This window comes from Gekko japonicus, unplaced genomic scaffold, assembly GCF_001447785.1.
Source record: "Gekko japonicus isolate JY-2015 unplaced genomic scaffold, Gekko_japonicus_V1.1 scaffold2880, whole genome shotgun sequence".
Lineage (NCBI taxonomy): Eukaryota > Metazoa > Chordata > Lepidosauria > Squamata > Gekkonidae > Gekko > Gekko japonicus.
Genome location: NW_015160924.1, coordinates 20,613 through 46,619, shown reverse-complemented (window position 1 = coordinate 46,619; position 26,007 = coordinate 20,613). Strand labels below are relative to the sequence as shown.

The 26,007-nt window shown below is 43.5% G+C and overlaps 1 protein-coding gene across 1 annotated transcript in view; it reads left to right on the top strand.

Annotated features, from left to right (window-relative positions):
* The window catches only part of NT5DC2 (5'-nucleotidase domain containing 2), a 50,383-nt gene that overhangs the window by 9,639 nt on the left and 14,737 nt on the right, over positions 1-26,007 (top strand). Inside the window, 5 exon segments of the mRNA XM_015424793.1 lie at positions 1,160-1,344; positions 2,918-2,992; positions 5,759-5,814; positions 8,632-8,725; positions 18,083-18,211. Coding sequence (XP_015280279.1) covers positions 1,160-1,344; positions 2,918-2,992; positions 5,759-5,814; positions 8,632-8,725; positions 18,083-18,211 — 539 coding nt within the window.

Here is a 26,007-nt window from a genome sequence, read left to right as displayed (position 1 = left end):
CCCAGTCCCCCGGTCCAAAACAGTCCAGTGGCACCTTTAAGACCAAGTTTTACTCAGGTACAAGCTCTCCCTCCTCTGTGAGGACAGATCTGCACACACCCCCCCCCCAATAGCTAGCAATCCAAAACAGTCCAGCGGAGCCTGAGCGGTGGGTGTTGCCTTCTGACACCCTTCTGGTGATGTCAGGGGGTGTGGCATATGCAAAGAAGCTATGCTAATGAGTTGTGCTAATTAGCTCCTGCACCTCTTTTTCTACGAAATGACCCCTGCTTGAGACTAATATGATTGTACCAAAGGACATGTCCACTAAATTATAGTAGGATTCTTCCAATCAGGTTTGATTCAGATGTTTGGAAATCTCTCTACAGAAAACCACCAGGGTCTTGGGAATTCAGCCACATAGAGGAAGTAATTTCTGGGCTGATGACTACTTAATTATAGCCACTACTTTCCATTTGTGATTCACATGACATTTTTTAGCCGTGGCATTCATGCAAAATTGCTGCGGGATGTGCTGGGTGAGATATGTTGCTTCCTTCTCAGGGTTGTGCCCCTTATTCATGTCATTCAACATGGAAGCACAGTAGCACACTCATTTCTTAGCTGTTCCAAGGGCTGATTTTTCTCCCAGTGCTGCTACTGCATTCATTAATTTCCACTTATGAGTCATGGGAAAACTGCTGCCTGTTGATCAACATCAGATGTTCGATGGCTCCCAGGCATGATGTTGGGTAAGAGTTGGTCTCCTTCAGTGAACTGTACTTTCAACGTTGAAAACCACAAGGTTGCTAGCTATCACCTTCTGAAACAAATCTCTAGAACTGGCTTAACTTTCCAGGTTAAGCTATGTCGTAACATCCATCGATTGCCAACTAAATTCAGGCATAATCCACTTTGCAAAAAATTATGATCTGTTATATATGTTGAAAAAATACTGGACAAAGATAAATAAGAACTTGTGGGAGGGTTTTTTGGGTTTTTTTTGACAAAGGGCAATGAAAATAATTTCAGGGTAGGGCCTGTTTTTGATCAGAGTAGAAGTTATTGTCCCTTGTAATGGAGAATGGGAAGTGAACACCGTGTTCGCGAATTAACTGTGTCCCTACGCCATGTGGTACGAGATCAAAATGTCATTTTTATTTTTATTCCCTTGTTCCAGATCTTCTCCCACCAGGTGTCTGCAGTCTTCTTAACCCAGCAGCTATCTATGCAAATAATGAGATCAGCCTGGGAGATGTGGAGATCTATGGTTTTGATTATGACTACACATTAGCACAGTATTCTAATCTGTTGCATTCAATGATATTCAACACTGCCAGAGACATCCTAATTGAACAGTATAAGGTAGTGTGCCTTCCTACTACTGTTTTTGTTCTCCTAATTAAAACAATGTTTTTATCCCTGTGCTACTCAGCTTGTAGCAGGCCAGGAAAGCACAGTCATGGTGGTGATTCTGAGACAAGTGCCTCTGCATATGTGCTTGCGGATTATAGCACACACACACACCCCAAGAAAGGAGCACATTATATTGTGTCTTCTAGTGTGAACCTGAAGTCCAGAATGGGTAGTCCAGTCCTCCCCCAACATTAGTGTGTTTACATGCTCGCCTTCTCATCTGGAATAAAATATAAACGCGTGTGCTGTGCTGTGGGGGACATTTTGTTGCAGATTTTATTTTAAGACCTGCAACCTCTGACTCTCATAGCTGAGGAGGTAATGCAGTGGAATTTTGTCCTAAAGACCCCGAAATATTAAGGTGTCTACATTTGAACTTCAGCTTTTGGTTGAGGACAGCGATGGGATAGCAGATAGTCTGGCACTCTCATTCCTCCCACCCACCCCTCACCTCCCCCTCAGGAGGCTACAGGGAAGCTGCGATTTTGTTCTGAAATTTTTGCCATCTATTGATTTGTATGGTATTTAATTATGGTTTTAACGTGATCTAAATTTTCTATTGTCCGTATCCTGTTTTTAGACCACCCTGAGCCCTGCCTACAGGGAAGGGTGGTCTAAAAGTCTTAGTTAATACAATTTCTTCACATAGAACACATGATTTTGAACATGCGTAACTTTTTATTCTTATCCTGTCTTTATTCCAAGGGATTCAGGGAAGCTTGTATGAACACAAACCCATATTCTCTAAACAATCCTGTGAGGGAGATTAGGCTGAGAGATAGTAGCTGGCCCAAAGGTAACTGGTAAACTGTAGGGCAAAGTAATGATTTGAAGTGATCCTAGTCCAATACTCTGACCACACTATGCTGTCTCTTAGTATCAGTTTCTTGTCCGACCAAGAATTTGCTGATAGAACCGCTGTAATTGGTTGCTGGGGTTTTATTTATTTATTTATTTAGTTAGTTAGTTATTGCACCTCTACCCATGCTGGAAGTAGTTCACAGTGGTGTACATGGGTCACGCACACACCCCACTTCCTAGTTTATCTTTGCAGCAACTGAGAGGTAGCAACTGACCCTGGATCCCTTGATGAGCTTCATTACAGAGCATGTTCCAAGCATTACTCTGTCCATTACATGTGCCACACTGTTCTCTGGTAATCTGTGTTAGTCTCCTAGGATTCTGTTGGACTTTGAAGAAATTAATATATAAAAGAACAGTAGGCTTTTATAGCCCGCTTTTCTCTACCTCGAGGAGTCTCAGAGGGGCTTACAATTGCCTTCCCTTTCTCTCTGCACAACAGTCACCTTGTGAGGCCAGTGGGGCTGAAAGAGTTCTGAGGGAACTGTGACTGGCCCAAGGTCTCCCAGCAGGCTTCATGTGGAGGAGGAGTGGGGAATCAACCCCAGTTCTCCATATTAGAGCTCTTAACCACATAGATTCCACATATATGTTCACATAAAATGATATTACCCCCCGTATGACACTATGCACTAATAACGTTTTGTGGAATATTTTGCAGTACCCAGAAGGACTCAGGAAATATGAATACATTCCTGGATTTGCCATAAGAGGGCTTCATTATGATGTACATAAGGTACACTTGAAATTTTTATACATTCAATAATTTCCCATAAATTATAGCTGTTCTTGGAAGAATAAATGTAAGCAAGGGTGGGGGACTTTTCAGTGAAAGAAATGGAAAACTTATTTGCCTTAAGAAAAGGAATGTAATTTCATAGTGTTCATGGCCCTTTTTTCAGTGTTAGGAGCCTCTTGTTTTCAAGCTGTATTTTTAAAAAGCAGTGCAGAAAGATGATGGCCTGCTGGACATTTCTGTCCATGGAGTGAGATTCTTAACCTCTCCCCTCCTACTGTATTTCAATATGCTGCTATTGGGAGAAAGTGTACCCCCTAGGAAAAGCTTGGGCCCGGGGGAGTTGGAGAAACAGTAATAGCTCTGCTTGAACCACATCATTTGTGGAGTTAGCTCCAGTAGCACCACAGGAGAATGGAGCAGCCAGCCTTCTTTATTCCTACAGGGGCTCTTTTGCCTGTCAGCTGCATGACAGGATAAGAGGAGCAGGGATCCCCTTACTGCCTTCTGTGCCAGGGAATGCTGTGCATTTTTGTCTGCCACGCTGACTGGAACATCACGGGTATCCTGCACAAACCAGAAAACAGAGGAACAGTTGGCTTCCCTGTGTTCCTTGAGTTTGAGGGTTTGTTAAAAGCAGAGGCCATTCTTAACAGCAAATTGCGTTCAAATCTGGTGCCCTTTTTATGGGATATACTGCTTCAAAGTGGTGCATAAGAAACATTTATTTTAGCATTATGCTGTTTCCATTCCACTAAGTGCAGTCAGTAGGAGATGCTTTACAGACATGAATGTTTGAGTGCTGTGTGTACCTTAGGGCTTTGCCAGGAGGGATGGAGGAAGTGTGTGAATCCTACTTTCTTGAGGCTTGATTTCCCAGTTTCCTAATTGCCTGTGTACTTTGCTTTCTGCTTGCCTCTAGTGGAGGTAAGTTGGGAATGTTTCTGCTGTGGATGTGTCTGGAGTACAGATGCAAGCTATGTGCAAGGATTCTGAGAAGAAAAGTACTGGTTTTCTGCGTTTTTGTCCTCCCTGACCAGTGAGGACATTTTTTCTGTCAGGTTTCCCTCACCAAGTTAACAGTTTGGGTTCTCTTATATCTTTATGAATGTGGGCACAGTGCTGTGATCCTGTTCTGCACATTTCATTAAGTATGAGTTGCATTTCATGGCTGGTGTGCTGTGAGATGGTGTGCTGTGAGATGGTGGCCAGGGGCCCCATCCCCCCCAGGGATGCGCCATGAAGTATCCATGTGGTCAAACATGAGTCACCTCTTGAGATGCCAGAGTTGCCTTTTTTACTGATTAGCTCAGTTCTGCTCAGCAGTTCCAAGAATAACAATCTTTCTACAGCCTGGCTTGTTTGTCCATGATTACCTCCACCTGCTTTCACCCAGATTTTTAAGCTGGCTTCCCCTGTTTGAAGTCCTTTACCCCTGGTCTAGTTCAGGCTACCACACCTTTCTGGGAGGGTTAATGCTGACCAGTGGTAGTTGTGGCCTCTTGGCGAGAAATGCCTCTTGCCCTGACCAGGAGAGTCCTCTAACTCTACTCACTGTAGAAAACTTATGCCCGGTTGGCTACTCTCTTCCCCAGTCCCTAGAAAGTCCCAGCCAGGTACTCTTTCACTACCTCCTTCAGCTGGGGACTGTTTAGCCTTCTCCTGGATCTGCCCAGTTCTTGCAGGTCTGTACCTACTACTGTAGGTCTTTTCTCCCAATGAGACCTTTGCCTTTGAGTAGGTCTTTTCTCCCTTGGGAAAACTGGGCTTGGTTGTATTTCTTCCTATCTGCTCCTGCCATGACCTCACTACTGACCTCCAGGGTGCCTCCTTCTACCCAGATACAGTGCTGCTGTCATGCTTAGGGCAGTGCCCGTGTTCCACCCCTTCCCCACCAGGGCTGGGATGCCTCAGGATGTGACAGATGGGCTCCTGAATAAATTGGAATTGTGTTCTTGATTACTGGAGTTGGGGAGATGTAGGAGGCAGTCATCTAGCCCACTCCCATTGACTCCAGTGTGACTGACTTTATTTATACCACTTCCTGACTAACTTCTACTCCTATCCATTTTTTTCTCCTTGTGCCTGCGGTATTCTCTAGCTCATGCCAAAGGTATTGCCGTGTGTGTGTGTGTTTGGTATTGACAGAGTGTTGGGTTCCACTGCTACAGGGGATTTAGAAGCAACCTTGCCCCACCCAACAGGTATAATTCATGGACAGACTTTGTCATCAAAAAGTTAACATGTGAGATTTCATTTGGACATTTGTATGTTAGGTTTTTCAGTCTGAGTAAATGTGGAATATAGTGGTGGTGGCTACAAGCATGGATGGCTTCAAAAGGGAATTAGATAAGCATATGGAGCAGAGGTCCATCAGTGGCTATTAGCCACAAGGTATAGCTAGGGGCTCTGGGGCAAGTGATGCTCTGTCTTCTTGGTGCTTGGGGGGGGGTCAACAGTGGGAGGGCTTCTAATGTCCTGGCCCCACACAGAGTGTTGGGCTGGATGGGCCTTTGGCCTGATCCAACATTGGCGTCTCTTATGTTCTTATAGGGGTGCCAGCTACAGATTGGGAACTTCCCGAAGATTTTGGGGTGGAGTGTGAGGAGGGGAAAGACCTCAGTGGGTTATAATGCTGTAGTATCCAGGGGATACTGTCATCTTTGTCTGGAGATCAGTTGTAATCCCAGAAAAACTCCAGACCCCACCTAGAGGTTGGCAACCCTAATGGAATGTTTCCACATTTAAAACCTATTTACCTTTCAGAGCCTTCTGATGAAGATTGACGCTTTCCACTACGTTCAGCTGGGTACTGCATATCAGTGAGTTAAATTTCAATCTCTTTTAAAAAGTGTTTGTGTGTGTGTGAGAGAATATACGTTGAGCTGAGAAGGGGCAAGTACTGTCTCCTGATTGGAAATGCAGAGGCTCCTGAATGGCCGAGCAGCCGTTCATTCATTAAGGGGAATCTGTGGATGCATGAGGGAGACATTGCTGTTGGGGTGCTGAACAGGCACAGGAGAAATGCAACTTTTGAGAGACTAGCAATGAGATGTTCAGGCTCTTGTTCCCATCTTGGGAGGGGGGTGTACAATAAATCTGAGTGACAACCCCCACAATATGATCTTGATGTTCTGTGGCACCAGGTCTGGAAGGAATAAGATCTCCATACAGTGTGATCTTCTGGGAGAAAACAAGGCTAACCTAGCGTGTTTGACATAGGCCTGGCTGAATGATCTTGGTAATGTTACTCTGTTTTGGTGAGGGATCCATTCTTGGAAAATCACCAGATCCTTTGAGAGAAGCAGCTCTGTGTCTAGGCCTTTCTGGTAAAGGACTTATCATGGACTTTCACTATCAGTTGCCTCCATATTGCAGCTTTCTAGATTTTTTTTAGAAGACTTTATCATCTTCAGGAAGAAATGCAAGACTGAAGTGTTTAAGAAACGAGGGAATAGAGTAACTGGCTTTCATTTAATTCTGGTACTATAGAATGTTAACATTCTTAATAAGTTTTCTTTTGAATCCCTTCAGTTCTTTTCTCCCTACAAGCTGCTTTGAGTCCTTTTGGATCTCTAAGTATTTTAAATAAATGTGTCTTCTCTTTCTGAATTTGTTGCTGCTTGACATGTGCCTAGGCACCGATAGCTGCTTTTTTGCCCCATTTTCTCAATTTTTATGGCTAATACTAGAGTGAAGTTTAATTACTTTTTGTGGGCAATACTAAACCATCACTTACCTAAATGACAGTGCAATCCTAAGCAGAGCTACACACTTATAAGTCCATTGAAGTCACTTGGTTTAGAAAGGTATAACTCTATTTAGAATTGTGCTGTGATTAGGTTCCTGTCTTACTGTGCTAGAAAGACTCATTGGTGTCAACTGCCTTGTTAACATTGTCCCTTATTTGAATTATTAAAGTGATTCTTATTTTTTGAGTAGATGATATGTGAAAGGTTTCTTTCATGAAGTTTCATTCCAATAAGCTTAATTATTAGTACTAGAACTCTGCAAAGAGGGCTAATAAGCTTATTAGTACTAGAACTCTGCAAAGAGGGAAACTGGAATTTTGCTCTTATAGATGTGTCTAGCTGCCGTATTTATAGCTGAAGATGCATGAAAGGATTCTTTCTGAGAATAAATTTCATAGCAGTCAACTCAAAATATTTGTTTGGAAAAAAACCCTTCAGACATAATATCATGACCTCTTGACAAAGTCAGTAGCAGTTCTGGTACATAGCTTGCGAAGTAAAGAATTGTGTAGAGTAGATGTTAAGACTACTGATGTTATGAATCACTGCATTCAAATGGTAAACCTATAGTATCAAGTGACTGCGGAGTGGCACTTGAAGGTGGGGTAGGTCTGGCCATGCAGTCCCTGAACTGCTACCTAGTAGGAAAATGTTGGTGGAAAAATAACATCTGATAATACATCCTTGTTTCCCAGATAGAAATGGACATGAACTGGGAAAATGGAGGTTCATCCAGGTTCATGAGGCCACACGAACCACGAAACTCCCCCATTTAACAAACCAGTTCAGTTCATGAGGTTCCTTTCTGCTGGCAGTGGGTCCCCAAGGTCAGCAGAATAGAAGGGGGGGGAAGATCTTGCAAAAGACATTTAAAGGGAAGGTTCCCTTTAAATGCTTTTTGCAAGCATGTGCCATGCGCAAGTGAAGTCCAAGCAGTGAGTTCACCTGGAAGTGGTGAACTTGCCACTTAGACTTCATTCGTATGTGGCGCCCACTTGCCAAAGCCATTTAAAAGGAACTTTTGCCAGCCATTTCAGTGATCCCTCTCGCTTTCCCACCACAAACCTTGAAAATCACATAGAGGGTTGTGGATAGGGATGGGCATGAACCTCCGATTTGCAAACCACGAACCAGTGATTTTTGTCATGGAATTAGGTTTGTGATGAGGTCCATGCCCATCCCTATTCCCATATAATTCACACTTTATCTTCCCTTCTCTTGCCATTTTGTTGGATCAAATATCTGAAGTTAGCAAGGTCTGTCGGCTACCTATCTGGCCTAAGTTGTGTAATTTGTAGTGCGCAATTTCTCTGGCTCCCCAAGGTTGGTAGTTGGCCAGTTCAAATGACCTATAATTGTCAATGGGAGTTTTGATAATAAGTATTCAGTTTTCACTGGAAGATTTTTAAGGAACATAGAGCTCTTGTACTATTTTTTCTTTAATCCAAAAACTCTTTAGACAGAAGTATCACTGTAAAACAGTTCAGCCAATAATGTAATATTGAAGCACAAAAAAAACAGACAGGGAGCACTTTGAGCTTTATGGAGTCAATAAAAGTCATATCTGTCCTAAGACACAATAGAACACAACCATTATGTAACTTTTTTCATTTTACTGAATATCCAATCAGAATTGTTCTCCATGAAACTAACACAGCTGACTGCCAATTTAGACGTGGCCTGTGAAGAATTTAATCTTGGTTTTCTTTAAATTTTGCTTTCTTAAAATGGGGTTCAAATGGAAGATCACACTGTAATGACCTCGATGCATAGGTCAATTTCTTAATTTTCAGCTGTATTTAAGGCTGCTTCTCCGCTCTTTTCTTTTTCTGGCTTTTATCTCTGAGATTGGCATTTGCTGAAATGTTTTTTATAACTTGCTTTTAGGGGGTTGAAACCAGTGCCAGATGAAGAGGTTATTGAAATGTATGGCGGAACCCAGCACATCCCATTATACCAGATGAGTGATTTCTATGGCAAGGTACAGGCAACATTAACCAGTTATTAAAATTAGGAGCCAATTCTTGCTGCCATACGAGAAATTTAATACAGGGGAATTAAGTGACAGTATCAATAGCTTCTTGTGACTTGAGGAGGGGGAGCAGCAGTGCATGCCAATTTAAACAAATTCTTTTTGCAAGAATTTAAGAAGAGCTTATAAAGGAGCTAGAGAGTCTGAAAAACTTCTGTAAAGTAGCTTTTAATTGTCTGACTGGGTGGCTTTGGGAACTAATGTCTTAGTCTGCAGATCAAATGGCACATCACATTAGTAAATGTTCACTACTCATTCCATGTTTTGGATAATATATGTGTTTGGAATAATGTAATCAGATAAGCAAAAAAAACCCCCCAAAATACCAATGAAATAAAATAAAATACAGTATCCTACAATAAACCCAAAAGCCCATTGTCACTTAAGAGCAGTGAAAGGTGCATCTTACACCCTCCATGAAGCAAGGAAGGAACAGCCATGAATATATTGGGGCAATACAGTCCACAACCTCAAAACTATTACTGTGAAGGCGCTATTTCTCAGTGCAGTGTTTTTTACACTGTACGCTAAGGAGGGTCTGATTAGAGGAACCTAAGGGATGGTGGGGAACTGGTAAGGACTGTCTTTCCATATACCATGCCTAGGCTTCGTTAATTCCAGCCCCTTTAAATGGTGTCTGGAGACATTCAGGCAATCAACTCAATACAGGATGGATGTGTCCATATCTCCCATGAAGAGAGGTGCAGTTGCATTCTGCACTAGCTACAGCTTCTAAATCACCTTTAAGGCCATCTCTGTGTAAAGCGGGCTTGGATAACCAAGCCTGGAAGCTGCAAAAGATTAGTGTTTCAAGACTGCCTCCATCTAGGAAGGGGGTGAAGACTGCTTAAAAACAGAGCTGACAAAAAGCATTTCTACTTGCCCTACACAAATGCCCATCAAACAGCTGGGCTGAGTCAAATCAGAGTGGGAAAGTAATAACATTACTTAGTTTTATTATTACAGTCTTAAGACCAACATACAGAGTAAGAACTAATAACATTGTTGATCACAGGCTATCATCGTCTCCCCACATAAAAAGAAAAGTGTGGGGTCAATGGAGTAATGCTGAAGCACAAAAAATGAAAATGACCCTCTCCCAATCTCACCTTACTCAGATTTATTTATTTACATTATTTATCATTTGCCTTCCTCACTGGGACTCAAAGTGAGTCAGTACAATCAACAGGATGGGAAACATTCAATAAGTAATGAAATGGGATTTGGGTTGTAGAATTTACCAGAAATTAAAAAAAAAATACTGAAGCAAAGTGTTAACATGACATATTGAACAATACAAAATTACATGGTAGGATCTAGGGATGGGCATGAACTGGCTGATGAACCAAAGTTCATCACAAATTTTGGCTACTTTGGAGTTTGCGAACTGAGGTTTGTGAACTGACAAACCACAATGTTATTCTCCAAAATTTGGGGGGGGGGAGCAGTTCATGGTGGTTTGTGACCCTTGCTTCTTCACGAGAAACAGGTGAGGGGCTGGGAGCTCCCTGCTGCTCACCTGTTTGGTTTAAATGGCTTTGAGCTCCCCACAACTTTTTGCAGAGAGTAGAAAGCAGGGTTTAAATGTCTCCAAGCCGTTTAAACCAAAAGCTGATGGGCAGGGAGAACTTTGCCTGCCATCTCAGCCACGGGATCCCTCGTGCAGCCTGGTTTAAAGGGGCTGTAGGAGGGAGCCCAACACAGCAGAGCCAGCAGGGAGAGCTCTCCCCAGTGGCCCAGCTGCAGGCTCCCTGGTACAGAGAGCTCTCCCTGCCAGCTCAGCAGTCTTGGGCTCTCCCTGCAGCCCCTTTAAACTGGGCTGCATGAGGGGGCCTGCAGCTCAGAAGGCGGGGAGAGCTCTCCCCACTGTTAAAGGGGGCCCGAGGCAACTGAGCTGGTGCAGAGAGCCTTCTCTCAGTGGCCAGGAGAAAGTGTGAGAGGGATCTCCCGGGAGAAATAGGATCTCCCTGCCAGCGGGGAGAACTTTCTCTGTGCAGGCCCAGCTATGAGGTGGCCATAAGTCAGCTGTGACTTGATGGCACTTTCCCCCACCACCTCCGCCTCATCGCCTGCACCCTCCAGCACACCATATTATGAAAGTGTGCCATCAGGCCCTGTCCCCATAAAATTCAGGGTTTGAGATGCTGGGAATTTGGCAACACTTAGGGTTCAGATGGATAAGATGGAGATCACGATCTCATTTTGTAGATAAATTAGAATCTGCAGGGTCACACAGCCATAATTTCTTATTTGAAGCCTGACTTCCTGTTTTGTTAATGTCTGGAGTCAGTGCCTCTCGACACCTGGCCTAAAATTTGCTCACCATCTCTTGAGGCCCTGCTTCATTGGCATTCAGATGCCTTGACCCAGGTTGGCTGCAGCTCTAAGCAGGGGCCAGCCCTCTGGGCTCATGGAGTCTAGCAATGTCTGCTGGGTCACCAAATTTATGTCTGGGGATGGGGCTGCCCCACATATATTGGTGGACCACGTGCAGCTCTTTAAGCAGTTCATTGTTGTAATTTTGACTACACCTCCAGTACTAGAGCTACCACAGTGTAGTGCTTAGGATGTTGTATGGGGACAAGGCCTGATGTTGCACGCTCATAATATGGCCCGCTTGGTGGTGGTGAAAAGTGCTGTCAAATCACAGCCGACTTATGGCCACTTTGTGGGGTTTTCAAGGCAAGAGACGTTCAGAGGTGGTTTGCCATTGCCTGCCCCTATGTCATGATTTGGGAGACACAGGTTTGAATTTGGACTCTGCCATGAAGCTTGCTGGTCAACTTAATTCCTTCACTCCCTCTCAAGCCTGAAATTCCTCACAGGGTTATTGTTAAGATAAAATGGAGGAAAGGAAGATAATGTACACTGCCTCAAGCTCCTTGGAGGAAGGGCAGAAAAATGTACTTAATTGTGTTGATTTATAACATTTCTATGCTGTCTTTCCACCCAAATAGGATCTGCCTGCTTCAGATTAGTCTGTTGAATTGCTGCTCTTTCTAGAGCTGTTTTCTGTCTGTAGGTCTGCGAGGTTCTTATAAAGTAACCATGCTAATTTCCTGTAGAATGGGATTAGAGTTCTGAGAAGACAATGTAGGGATTTGACTTGTATATAGTGTGTCCTTATTTCCTTGATTGGATCACATGTTCCTCTACAGGGAATTGGTCCAGGAGGCCATGTCCCATTCAGGTTTAGTTAAATCTATGTATGTATAACTAAGTATAGGAGCAGAGGCTATCTATCTATGATACATAATTTTGTATGATCATCCTGTATAAGTTACAAGAAACATATCAAGTATAGAATTCAGCATCCTGTAGATCTTGCATTCTTTTAAAAAAAAAAAAAAAACCTAGGTATGAAGATGCCCATAGAAGTGGGAACTATGCTTTGTAAATTTCTGTAGGCAATATGAATGATCATTTTCCACTTGGGAGATATCTATACAGAAATATGTAGATATATGTAGATATAGATATAAGGGACGCCAGCCTCCAGGTGGGACCTGGGAATCCCCTGGAATTCCAGCTCATCTCCAGATTAGAGAGATCAGATCCCCTGGAGAAAATGGACACTTTGGAGGGTGGACTTTGTGGTATTCTACCCCACTGAGGTCCCTGTCCTCCCCAGGCTCCACCCCCAAATCTCCAGGAGTTTCCCAGTCTGAATCTGGCAACCCTACCCTCCCATCCCCCGCCAGTTGCCGGGGGGGGACTTGGCAACCCTCTATAATCTGTATTTGTGTGTGGGGGGGGTTATACTTTGATATTAAGCTGCCATGTAGAGTGGTGCCATAAAAATGATTTACATACATAAAATCCAAAGATCAGAGTTTCATTAGTCCATTGTGGATTTCATTGCTCAGCACAGCTCTCTGATTTTCCCTTATGAGGACTTCTTATTTGTTCTCATAACAGTGCTGTGAGATAGGAAAGTCAAAGAGAATTATTTGCCCAGGGATATGCCCAATTTGAACTTGGGTCTGCTATCTCCAAAGAAAACACCATGTCTCCCACACCATGCTGGTACCATGAATATTGTCCAAGAAACATAACAATGGAAAATATTACCTTTAATTACTGTAAATGGAACAGAATTGGGTGTGGTAAATGACCCTTTTTAATCTCAGCATTTTTATACATTCTACCAGGAAAAAAAACCCCTCTCCCCTTCCACTGTAATAAAGATGTTCCCAATTTTCATTGTTTTGTTTTCCACACTTTCTCTTCTGTAATGGATCACTGCCTTACAGAATTTATACCTATGCTATATTATACTTTAATTGGCAGTGCTGTACTGTTTTCTCACTTACACATAAAACCTTAGTGGAGTATTTTAGGAGTGTTCTGCAGTAGCCACTCAGGTCATGCTTGGGTGGCCAGATCTGTTTGGGCCTTGCTGTAATTCTGTATCCATTAACCATTTGTCCTGGAACATAGCCATTACCCTCTGATTGGAGAAGACTGCAGTGGTAGGCAAACCACATTTCATAGTAGTATGGTGCTGTTCCTGATGATTTCATTGAAGAATGCTGATGTGCATCTAGGGAACCCTGAGGTTTCCCAGAACTTAGAGGGAAAAGGTAGTGAACACTGTTGGGAGAGGTGGCCAACGGTGTTTGTGTATGAAACAGACAGAACTAGATATTCTGTTTAGGAATAGTATCAAACTTACTTAGGTCGTACTTAGGTTAAATATCATATCCAGTTCTTGTATTTTTAGTCATCTAACACCTTAACAGGAGGAGACTAATAAAGCTTTCTTCTCACTCATATGCCATATTTTACTACAGAATACATGGACAGGAGGATGTTGAAACTGTAGGGGTTAGGGTTAGAACTTTCTCTTAACCCAGGAGGAGTCTTATTTGGCTGTCTTATGTGTCTTAATATGTTCCACATCTTTTATACTTTTCTTTGCTCTAGTTTTTTTTAATTGTAGTTCACTCATACCCCGTTTATTGTACCAGAAATGCCATGATTCCACAAGAGTCCATCAAAGAGTGCAACTGGTTGATCTGAAGATCCATTCTTCTCCATTGTTCTCCAGTGGTAAACTACATTCCCTGGAGTGACACAAATGAACACAGGCCTCTGTATTGGCAATTTTGTTTGGTTAAAAAACTCTTTTTACCATGAAGAGAATTATCTTTTTGAAAACCATTTCTTGAAACAGATACATATATTCTGCTGTATTGCCTCAGATAAGACAAAGTAACAGTCCATCAGCAAGATGAAAACTATGCCACAATGGCTCTGACTTTAGATACAACATTGACATTGTGTTTGATCAGAAACTGCTTCAAGCAGGTTATCTGGAAAGATGGCATAGAAACTTTTAAAATAAAGAAATGTGGACTGGAAAGATGACAGATTTCTCTACTCATAGCAAATCTGTCTCTTTCACTGCCTCTTTCACTGTCTATTCATAGAAGCATGCAGGGTCAACACAAATTTGAAAGGAAAGTCTCCTTGGTTTGCAGTTTAAATGTGTTGAGACAAAACTAATAAAGCTATGAGGTCAAACTAGTGAGGTCCTCCTTATTCATGATAGCTTTGGGCCAAACCAGATGTGATGGCATCCATGGCTTGGACCTGTGAATGCTGCCACCATTATAAAAGGATTTGAAATTGCTACTAGGCCCCAATCCTCATCAAGCTGGCATCATGGTGGGCTGAGGCAGGGTTTCCTAACCCTGCATACCTTTTCAAGGGCCAAAATGGCCACTGTTTGTGCATGTGGCCAATTTTGGAACTTGGGGATGTTGTGGGGGGAGACAAGAGCACCTCAGCCCATTGTGCTGCAGGCCCAATCAAATTTGGCCCTTGCAGCATTTTTACATCCCTTTAAAAAGAACACGTTCTTGTCTTGTTTGGCCCTTAATTAAAATAACAAGCATTCACTGTTGTCCTTTATCTTCGTGCTCATGACCACTTGATCTGTGACCTTGAACATGAATAGCACCCATAGCTGAATGTGAACGTCTTTCTTGTAAATAGCTTTTTAACCCATAAAGGCTTAGATACACATGTTCTAGGAAATGTAAACATCTGTTCATTGCTGCAATGGGAGGTGTCCATTTCCCCCCTAGAAATCCTATTCCTAGAAATCCATCCCTTGTAGGCCTTGGCTTGCTCTGTGCTGGAATGCTGATCTCTCTTATGAAGAGATCCCATCTCAACTTTTAACTGAAATATAAAATGCTGTGTTTTCAGGCTTTGCCTTGGATTACATGTGCACCGAATTTCAGTATTATTCATGTTCTAGAAGATATATTAAAGGAAGATATTTTTAAGTGTCTTCCTAGAACTCAGTGGCAACAAGCTTGCTCCTTTTATGTGGTGATGTTGGTGTCCCTGGCTACACTGATACTAAATTTTAGCTTGTTAGTTGCAATTTGTGTATTGTTCCCAACCTTCAGGTGAGGGCTAGAGATCTGGAATTACAGCTGATCTCTAGACTATTGTTTGTTTATTTAAATCAGATCATTCCACTTCTCCTGGGGAAAATGGCTGCTTTGGAAGGTGGACTGCATGGCATTATACCCTACCAAAGTTACTCCACTCTCCCAGGCTTCACTGTCAAATCTCCAGGTATTTCCAAACCTAGATTTGGCAACCCTAATTTTTTTTTTGCATGGGAGGGGTGGTATACCCAGGGCCGGCTCGCCCACTAGGTGAACTAGACCTTCGCCTAGAGCGCGAGCTGGCCATTAGGGCATGGGAGGAGAGGCAGGGGCGGCCACCGGTGCGCCTGGCCAGCGAGTAGGAGGAGGAGGACGCGCGGCGGCACTAGCAGCTGGGAGGAGTGCCGGCTGCAGGAGGAGGAGGATGCGCGACGACCAGGGCGCGACCTGCGGTGACACCAGCAGCTGGGAGGAGCGCCCGGCTCTGCCGGCTGCAGGAGGAGGACACGCGGTGGTGTGGGCAAGGTGCGGCCCGCAGCGACACCAGCAGCTGGGAGGAGTGCCGTGGCTCAGTCCAGTCAGCCCAGACTCACCGGGCTTCCTGGCCGAGCCGCTGGGCCAGATTGAGGGGCGGCTGCAGTGGGGAGCGCCCACCGACTTCGCCGGGATGGTCTCCAGGCCCCGCCGGGAGGGTGGCATCTGCGGTCATCCTAGAGCGCAGGACAACCTCGGGCCGGCCCTGGGTATACCGGTGCCTTGTCTTCAGATTTTAACAATGGAAGTATCTAGTACTACATATATACCAAATTTCAGGGTTCTGGAGAAATACCCCCAAAATGTTGATGCCTCAGGACCAAGCAAATGTAGTTTCAGGACTCTAAACTTCCTGGGAAGTACTCTAATTTAAGCAGTCAGTCACTGATGCCTGAAAACGTATATATAAGCGTATGTGTCTGTGATGTAGAGATATATGTAGAAAAATAACCTTTTATCCTTTAAAGGCAGTAGGATTCAAGTAGTTTAAATGCTACAAAACAACTCCCTCTGTCCAGCTTGTATCATACCCTTCCTGTAAAATGTGCAGAGTTGTTTCCCCCATTTTGACCTTGCAATGATTTTTTGGAGGCAATTTAGGCTTGGACCTTGGTAACGGAGTGGAGAGGGCAGGATTTGGGGAGGAGGGGAACCTCAGGAGGGTATAATGCCATAGAGTACATCCTCCAAAGCAGCCATTTTCTCCTGGGAAACTGATCACTGTTGTCTGAAGATCTGTTGTAATAGTGGGAGATCTCCAGGTTCCATCTCAAGGTTGGCAACCCTAAGTACTGCACTGAATTGTAGTAATTGGTTAATTTGCATCTGTCAGAGGAGAGTGTAGAGCGGGGCTAGAATGGTTTGATAAAACGGCAAATCTCATTTAGTTGATTACTTCTGTAGTGAACCACTGAAAAGAACGCCCTCCTGACTGACGGGTTAGAAGTAATTTGCGTGACTGAAGTTGGAATGGGTATTCTGTAGAGAATAGGGCTTCACTGCTAAAGTTCAGGCAAAATAATGTAACTCTTTTAGCAACAACAAAAGTTAGCAGCCTACTGCCCCTGGCCCTGTAACAATCTGTTGCTGTCATCTATGAATAATAATGTTGCTTGGCATAATTTGTGTTAAAATGGGTTGTTCCAGTGCTAAAGTGAAAGTGGATGTGAGGACATTGTCACCCCCTCGATCACCAGGGTTGATTCAGCAACAGATTCCTCCCTTACCTCCCTTATCACACCTCCCGTTCCTCCCTTACCACACCACGTGCCTCTGTCCCGAAGCTGTGCACTCAGCGGAAGAGGGCAGTCATCTCCGATAGGAGTCTATGAGTCTTTGGTCGAGTGTATACAATATCTGGTTCTTGCCAGGTTGCCTTGTGTCTGACATTAGACTGCATATCAGGGTTGGTGTCTTGGTCTATTGGTTTGGCTGTTCAGAGACAACTCATAATCTTAATACTCTCACAGAGTTGTTAACTTTCCAAAGTGGGTTTTTGGACTACTTTTTAACTTCCATATTACATTATGTTTTTAAGCCTGGAAAAAAATTGGGGTGCATTAGTTAATAATTTGATTACAACTTGTTGTACCGATTTGTTCATAAATATTAATTTCACTTGCTTCAGCATTAATAAAAGTGGCTGGCTAATATAATTGCTAATTATGATCAGACTGATTTTTCTTGCTGATCTTCACCTTTGCAGATGTCTCAAGGTTTTTTTATTTTTAATTGTCTTTTGATCCATCTAAGACCCAGAGCAGCTCAGAATTAATATTAGATAACAATGGAACAACTTTAACAGCATAATAATAAACCTGAAACAGCACACAGCCTGCAGCAGAGCCTCTTCAAATCAAATCTACAGTGCCATGAACAAGTTTTACAAACACACATACAGTGGGGCATATGCGTGTTTCCATGATGTACATGAAAGTCTTTAAAAGCACTTACTGCTTATCTAACCAAAGCTATAATCTTTGTACATTTGAAAATAAGGCGCACAGGACTCATTAGGGATTACTTCCAAGTAAACTTAGATCTGTATTGTAAATCTTGAAGCCTTCTTTACAAGGAAGGTAAGTGTATGTATGACAGATCTGTATTGTAAATCTTGAGTACTCCTTTACAAGGAAGGTAAGTGTATGTATGAATCCTTATGTTGGAGTTGAACACAGCAGCCACTGACTTAGAGATCAACTGCCTTTGGCCAAGATATGTTGTGTTGCACTGAAGTGTGGAATACTGGATTTAAGATTTCACTTCATTTAAAATGTCAGTAGCCTTTCCCACCTATCATTTATTCCCAAAATTCTGCAAATGCTGGGGGTTTTTTTGTAAGATTTAATTCATTTCATCCGAACAGGGTCCATCAATTAAACAATTTATGGACATCTTCTCCCTTCCTGAAATGACTCTGCTTTCATCAGTGACAGATTATTTCATGGCTCATAATATTGAGTATGACCAAGTTCATCTTTACAAGGATATAAGTGTGAGTATAACAGTTTAAAGACAGTTTTCACTTAATCTGTTTATATAATATCGTTGGGACTGGTGTGAGTGAGCTTAGTGTTGTTTAAACAGAAACTGAGGTAGAAGATACAGCAGTCCAATTTTGTTTTTTTTAATTAATATGAAGTATGTGGAATCCCATCTATATAGTATTTATCATATTCAGTAGTGCTCTTAAAATGCTGTGTTTAACATCTCTTTTTGTGATGGAATGAGTTGAGGGTGGATTTAATAAACAACATTGTTAACCCCTGAAGCACTTCCTGTTTGTCTTCATGAAGCAACTATATTTATACTGTTTGTGTGAGAATTTTTCATCTGTGTAATTAATTACTTAAAGATTCATGTTACTTCTTTCAGGCCTTGTGGTTATAAATAATACTCTAACCTGCTATAAAATGGGGTAGCTCAAATACTGCTGTAATGATTTAATGATACTAAACAGTAGTGTAGGGGTTGATAAGCTTCTGGTCCTATGCAAACCAATTTAACCTCTCATAGCTAGGGATTATGGTATGATCTAGTTAGGAGCTTATCAAGATCTGGAGAAATAGAAAACTTAGTGTAATGCTTTGTGCAAGCAGGTACCTCACTATTATACCAACATTTACAGAATGTTATTTCTTCCAAAATAAACAGTGTATTTTATTGCCAGTTAACTGTTTTATTAAAAGTTTCTGAAGGCTTGACCTTTTTATTTCTCAAGAACAGATCTTTACTCTTGGCATCTCAATAATATGCCTTATTATGGAAAGCAAAGATGTATAATTCAGATAATGAAATAGGTCACCTAGGGATCCCAGGCCAAGGCCACTGGAACAATAGGTGATGTGTACCAGAATACATGATGTCTTTGTTGGTTTGCAGAATGCATGGTGTACCAACATTTACAGTGGTTCAGAACACATACTGGCAGAAAGCGGGGGGGGGGGCACTTCAATTAAGAGTAGGGTTGCCAACCTGCAGGAGGGGCTTGAAGATCTCCTGGTATTATAATTGATCTCAAAACTACACATATCAGTTCACCTGGAGGAAGTGACTTCTTTGGAGGGTAGACTCCATGGCATTGTGCCCGGCTGAGGATCCACCCCCCAAATCTCCAGGTATTTCCCAAACAAGAGCTGGCAACCCTAATTAAGAGTCTCAGTGATTATTACCCCCCTTTTTAGATGACTCACGTTTTATAGCTGCAAAGTTGAAGAGGCAGAAGGGCAAACCCAGTTCTGTTTCTATTTGCATTATTGTGCTTTCTCCAACCTATCCTGCTATACATCATCTGTCCAAATTGTATGCATCAAGATTTGTGTGGCAAAATTACACTAACAGAGGTGTACTGTCTTGAGTTTCTGTACCTGGGCAAGGGCCATAAAATATATTTGATTTCCAATCATATGCCTTCACAGGAGCTCTTGCAGCTGATTCTGTCCTGTTTTGGCTTTCAACATTAAAACCATATAAATAAGGTAGAAACAACGTAAAAACAGATAACAAATATAACATATGTACATTAAAATGTTGTCCAGAATCAGACTTCCCCAAGCTGCCCCAGGACACCCCAGTGGGAGACTCACCCGGCATTGCTGGTTTCAGGTTAGGACAGTGGGACAGGGGCGATGGTGCCTGGCTACCTGGAGACCCACCAGTTGGTCACAGAAGAGGAGTGCGAGTGGGGCCGGTGGGGAGCCTGGTCAGAGGATGGGCGGTGAGGGGGGCGGGGAGACGATGTGTGGGGCGAGCCTGGCTGTGCAGCTGGGGGATTTGCCCTCCAGCTGTGGCAGAGGCCCTGGCGTCGGGCACGCCAAAGCTGAGCCAAGCCACAATGGGGGAGAGCCAGTGGGAGATGCTGACCCCGCCCAGGAAGAGTGAGGGGGGAGGTGCACAGGAGCCCTTAAAGGGACAGTCTCCCTTGACCAATAAGGAACAGGAAGGAGAGGACAGACGGGCAGATGGGCCATTGGGGAGAGGGGTTGAAGGAGGAGGATGGGGGAGTATAAAAGGAGGCAAGAACACTGGGGTCAAGGAGAACAGGAGTGGCAATGGACCGCAGTTGAGAGAGAGGGAAGTCCAACTCTGAAGGGTGCCTGCTGCCGGCAGGCCATGGGCCTTCCCCTGAATACTGAGACCTCAGCAGCCCCTTTTTGAGACCTCCACCCCCCTCCAGTGCCACAGCAGAGAGAGGGGCACCGAAGGGTGACCGGGGCAGCCTGACACATGTTAAACTATTAAAATATGTGGCTAGCACCATAGCACTAACAAAAAATAACCCAAACATGTAGATTATCCTCCAAAAGCCAACCTAAACAATTCAGCCTTGCATGCCCTGCAAAACTAAACAAGTCCAGTAGGCCACAGGCATCATCCGAGAGTGCATTCCACAGGGTTGGGGACACAACTGAGAAGGCCCTTCCCCCTGGTGACAGCTAACGGAGTCATCCCGGGGCCAGGTATCTGCAAGAGGCCCCTAGAGGATGACCAAAGGTTGTTTGGGGAGTTATAACTGGAAAGGCAGTTCCATAGGTATGAGAGTTAGTGTAATGCTTTGTGCAAGCAGGTACCTCACTATTATACCAACATTTACAGAATGTTATTTCTTCCAAAATAAACAGTGTATTTTATTGCCAGTTAACTGTTTTATTAAAAGTTTCTGAAGGCTTGACCTTTTTATTTCTCAAGAACAGATCTTTACTCTTGGCATCTCAATAATATGCCTTATTATGGAAAGCAAAGATGTATAATTCAGATAATGAAATAGGTCACCTAGGGATCCCAGGCCAAGGCCACTGGAACAATAGGTGATGTGTACCAGAATACATGATGTCTTTGTTGGTTTGCAGAATGCATGGTGATTTGGGGGCTGAGGAAGCAAGGCTTGTGTACATTCCTACTTCCTGCACCATCAGTAATGCCTGTAGTTTGCATATTTTGCTTTTTCCAGTACCTAAGAAAGCAAAGTAGGGAAGATATTCCTAGGAGTCGGATTCGACTGGCTTTCGAGCAAGGGAAACCTTTACCTAAGAAAGCGAAGTAGGGAAGATATTCCTAGGAATGCTTAAATAGTTGAATGAACATGCCTGTTGTTGCCTAATATCATGTAGAGGCAGAGCATGTGCATTAAATTACTAGAAAGCACTCTTCAAATTTGAAGATCCTGCATAGAACCAGTATAAGTCTCACCTATGAGTCTCATGGCCTTGTCTCATTTTAGTATTGCTGTTTGATCCCTTATGTTCATCTTCATGGCTTCTATGCAGTCCCACATGGGGACTGCATGATTGCAGGCCAGTCTGTGGAGAAGAGCTAGCGAGCTTTATTAGAGGTTTCTAGATCCCAAGAGTGCTCCCCATCCCCTTCATCTTCAGTGCAGCCTTTCTTGCGCAAAGGGTCACAGGATGGGGAGGAGTGAGCATTCTTTCCTTCACTCTCTTCTTGCCACTGTAAGGAGAGCATGAGCTTTACTGAGCTGCATTCACAAGAGATTGACCTGAGGTATTTTTCTTCAACGAGAACACTGGAGAGGGTAGGATGGTGTTGTCTTAAAAATGTGATGAGGGCAGAACCAAAATGGCTCACAATGACAAGCACAAGTTGTGCCTCTTATGTTTGGGAGAAGGGTACAATACTCTCTCATGCCCAGCCTGCTGCTGCCTCTCACTGAAAGCCAGGGAAGGGAGAGCAGCTAGGCTCGAAGTGACCTTGTGGGAGATAGCTTTGGGTGTCCCAGAACCCATGGCAGAAAAACAGACCCCTTCTGTTAAAAAACTGAGAACCCCATTGTTAACCTTGGTACCAACTCCCTAAGAATCGGACCTGAAGAAAAAAACAACCACAACTCGATCGGCATCGGAGTTGCCATTTAAAAAGTCTAAAAAAAGAATGAAACACGTCCAATGTACCTCGCCCATTCACTCACTTTGCCTCAACACGGATCACCGTCTCAACGCCATCATTCTCCTTCTCTTCAATGTCGAACCTCACAGTCACCTCAAGGTCAACAGGACTCACCTGGCCAGCACTGTATGCATGCCTCGCCCCGTAGCTGACCATCAATGTCAATTGATTGCGACTCAATGTCCCCTCAATGCCAACTGTCACTGATTCAAATTGACATCAAACTTTCAGCAAGCCTGAGGACTCCATCACCATCGGGACATCATTCATCTAGATCATCTGAGGAGGAAGTCTATGAAATACAGCCTGCACAGCCAATTCTTACCCAAGCAACGATAACCTCCGGAGTCTTCTGCCCAGACACCACCACAAAATAATCCCTGGTTCCCTTTTCCAGTGGTGTTCCCTAGCCAGTGGGGATCATGGGGCCCTCAACAATAATTTCCAGGTTTTCCTTGGCAACTACCCCTTCAATACCCTAAAGAAAAGGGAAGGAAACACTCTGTGAGTAAACAGCGGTCTTCCGTAGATACAGCTTCTCAGTTCTCTGATTCTGAAGAAGGCATTGACCTGGAATTGGGATCAGAATCAGAAGGCACCTCTATGTCCTCACCAGACAACACTGAGGGCAAGCCTTCAGCTCTGTCTCCTACAGAAGACTTAAAATTGTACACCAAAGAGCTCATTTGTATGGTGAAGGTTTAAGTTTAGAATATCTCTCAGTGGAACCACAACCTTTGGAATTCCTACCAAAGGTGGTTTTCTGGTTTCACCTAGGGCAAGACATCACCCTTCCTGTCTTTTTTCCATACTCATCATCTGTATTGGAAAAGACACTGCACATGTCTGATGTTGGAAGGGCACTTTTTTATTTAAAAAGAAAACAAAGTTTTAGGAGGGATAGGAACTTGTTTGTTTGTTTCAAGGGTCACAATAAAGGGTAGGCAGCAGGATCACAATCATTATCTAGGTGGATAGTCGTCACAATTAGAACAGCATACACTGAGGTAGGCATGTCGTGTCCCATCGCTGTATTGGCTCACTCCATGAGGGCTCAAGCTTCTTCAGAGCATTTCGATCCAGACATTCCTTAGATGATGTCTGCAAGGCAGTCACCTGGTCGAAGCCCTCGACATTTCAGGCATCATTGAATGGATATGGATTCCCAGAATGAGGCACAAAGTCTCTCTTCTGCTTCCTCAGTAAGTGAACTTGCTATTCTCCAATGTTGGACTGCACAGAAGCCACAAAGGTGATAATGGGGTTGCACTTACCTGTAACCATTATTCATCGAGTGGTCTTCTGTGCAGGCATACATCCCTCCCTCCTTTTTCCCCACTGTGGGCTGCTCTAGTGAAGCTGGCTCCTTATGGCAGTGAAGGAAGAACTGAGGGAAGAGTGCTCGCTCCTCCCTGTCACGTGACCCTTTGGGCGGGAAAAGCTACACTGAAGACAAAGGGAGCACTCTTGGGATCTAGAAACTTCTGATAAAGCTCGCTAGCTCTTCTCTGCGGCTGGCCTGCGATTGTGCAGTCCCCATGTGTGCCTGCACAGAAGACCACTTGATGAACAACGGTTACAGGTAAGTGCAACCTCGTTTTGTCAGTGACCAGAGGGTGGTGATTACAGTAATCTCAGTGATCCATCCTACGGCATTTCTTAAACTCTGCAAAACCTTTTGATGTGAAGGAGAACTTTGCACACGCTGTGTGCTTATTGAAAGGTCAAACTTAACTTTGGGGATTTGGTGCTTGTGAACAAGCTACTTCCTGGGCTCATTTTGATTAGCTGTTTGGTGCCAGGGGATAAACTGTAGGCTCTTTATTAGTTTTCTAGCCTTGAAGGGAGTGTTTTTTGAAATGTCATACACTGCTTTCCTGGGTTTTCAAGGCTGAGTATAGTTAAAGTAGATAGTGTTTAGTTATTAGGGGACTGCTAATCCTCTCTCTTGATGTAACTCCCTTCCTCTAAAGGAGTGTAATTGGCAAATAAAATGCTTTCTCTTCTGCCTTGGAGGATAGTTACAGTTTGGGGTAACATCTGTCACTGGGGTAACATCTGCCACGTACCGTCTCCTCTGTTATGCTCCCCAATGACCATTCCGCTCTGCTGAGAACAATCTACTGGTGATCCCTGGCCCTAAAGGCATCCGGCTGTCCTCGAGTAGAGCCAGGGCTTTCTCGGTCCTGGCTCCAACCTGGTAGAACTCTCTGCCCAATAACATCAGGGCCCTGCAGGACTTAGTACAATTCTGCAGGGCCTACAAGGCACAGATGTTCTTCCAGGCTTTTGTTCGAGGACAGTGACAGGTAATATTGTGGCTGGCACCCTACTCTCTCCTCTCTTCTCTTCTTCTTTCTCTGCCTCCTCTTTATCCTGCTCCCGAGGTGGCAACACAGTCAGGAATTGGTTAAAGATTGATTCATTAACACCATTTGGGGATTGTTTTTAAGAATTTAATGACATATTTATTATATTTTTATTAATGTTTATGATATATTTGATTTTATTGTTGTTCATTGCCCAGAGCCCTTGTGTACTCATGGATAGAGCGATCCATACATCCAAATTATAAATAAATAAATGATCAGAGACTGTCATATTAAAAAAACCACTGAGGAAAAATAAGTACATTGTGTTTAGGGCAGTCGAACACTCCTCACTCTTTGATACCACTTGGCATTTGTGCTTTCCAGATGTGTAAATATCATGTTTTCCCATTGATTAAGAACATAAGAGAAGCCAATGTTGGATCAGGCCAATGGCCCATCCAGTCCAACACTCTGTCACACAGTGGCCAAAAATACCAGGTGCCATCAGGAGGTCCACCAGTGGGGCCAGGACACTAGAAGCCCTCCCACTGTTGCCCCCCTCCCAAGCACCAAGAATACAGAGCATTACTTGCCCCAGATCGAAAGTTCCTATCTATACCTTGTGGCTAATAGCCACTGATGGATCTCTGCTCCATATGTTTATCCAATTCCCGCTTGAAGCTTTCTGTGCTTGTAGCCGCCGCCACCTCATGTGGCAGTGAATTCCATGTGTTAATCACTCTTTGGGTAAAGAAGTACTTCCTTTTATCTGTTCTAACCTGACTGCTCAGCAATTTCATTGAGTGTCCATGAGTTCTTCTATTGTGAGAAAGCGAGAAAAGTACTTCTTTCTTTAACTGCTCTATCCCTTGCATAATCTTGTAAACCTCGATCATGTCACCCCTCAGCCGTCATTTCTCCAAGCTAAAGAGCCCCAAGCAATATGTGTTCAATATGTGTTCTAGCCGGGAAATGGGTCAATATGGGTCAATATGTGTTCTAGCCGGGAAAAAGAGATTGAGTTTCTAGACACTCTAAATGACTGTGCTATGGAGCAGATGGTCACGGAACCTACCAGGGGAGAGGCGATCCTTGATTTGGTCCTAAGTAACACTCAAGACCTGGTGAGAGATGTAAAAGTGATTGCACCGCTTGGAAACAGTGATCATAATGTTGTTGAGTTCATCATTTGTACAAATAGAGAGTTGGCCAAAAAGACTCACACAACCATTTTTAACTTTAAAAGGGGTAATTTCTCTGATATGAGGGGACACGTGGGGAGGAAACTGAAAGGAAAAGTAGAAAGGGTCAAAACAATTGGGGAAGCTTGGGATCTATTTAAAACTACGATCCTAGAAGCTCAAAAAATATATATTCCGCAGGTTAGGAAAGGCACAAACAGGTATAGGAAAAAGCCTGCATGGTTAACAAACAGAGTAATGGAGGCTGTAAAAAGTAAAAAGAATTCCTTTAAGCAGTGGAAAGCTAGTCACAGTGAGGCTGATAAAACGGAACACAGGCTATGGCAAATAAAATGCAAGTCTGAGGTCAGGCAGGCAAAAAGGGAATATGAGGA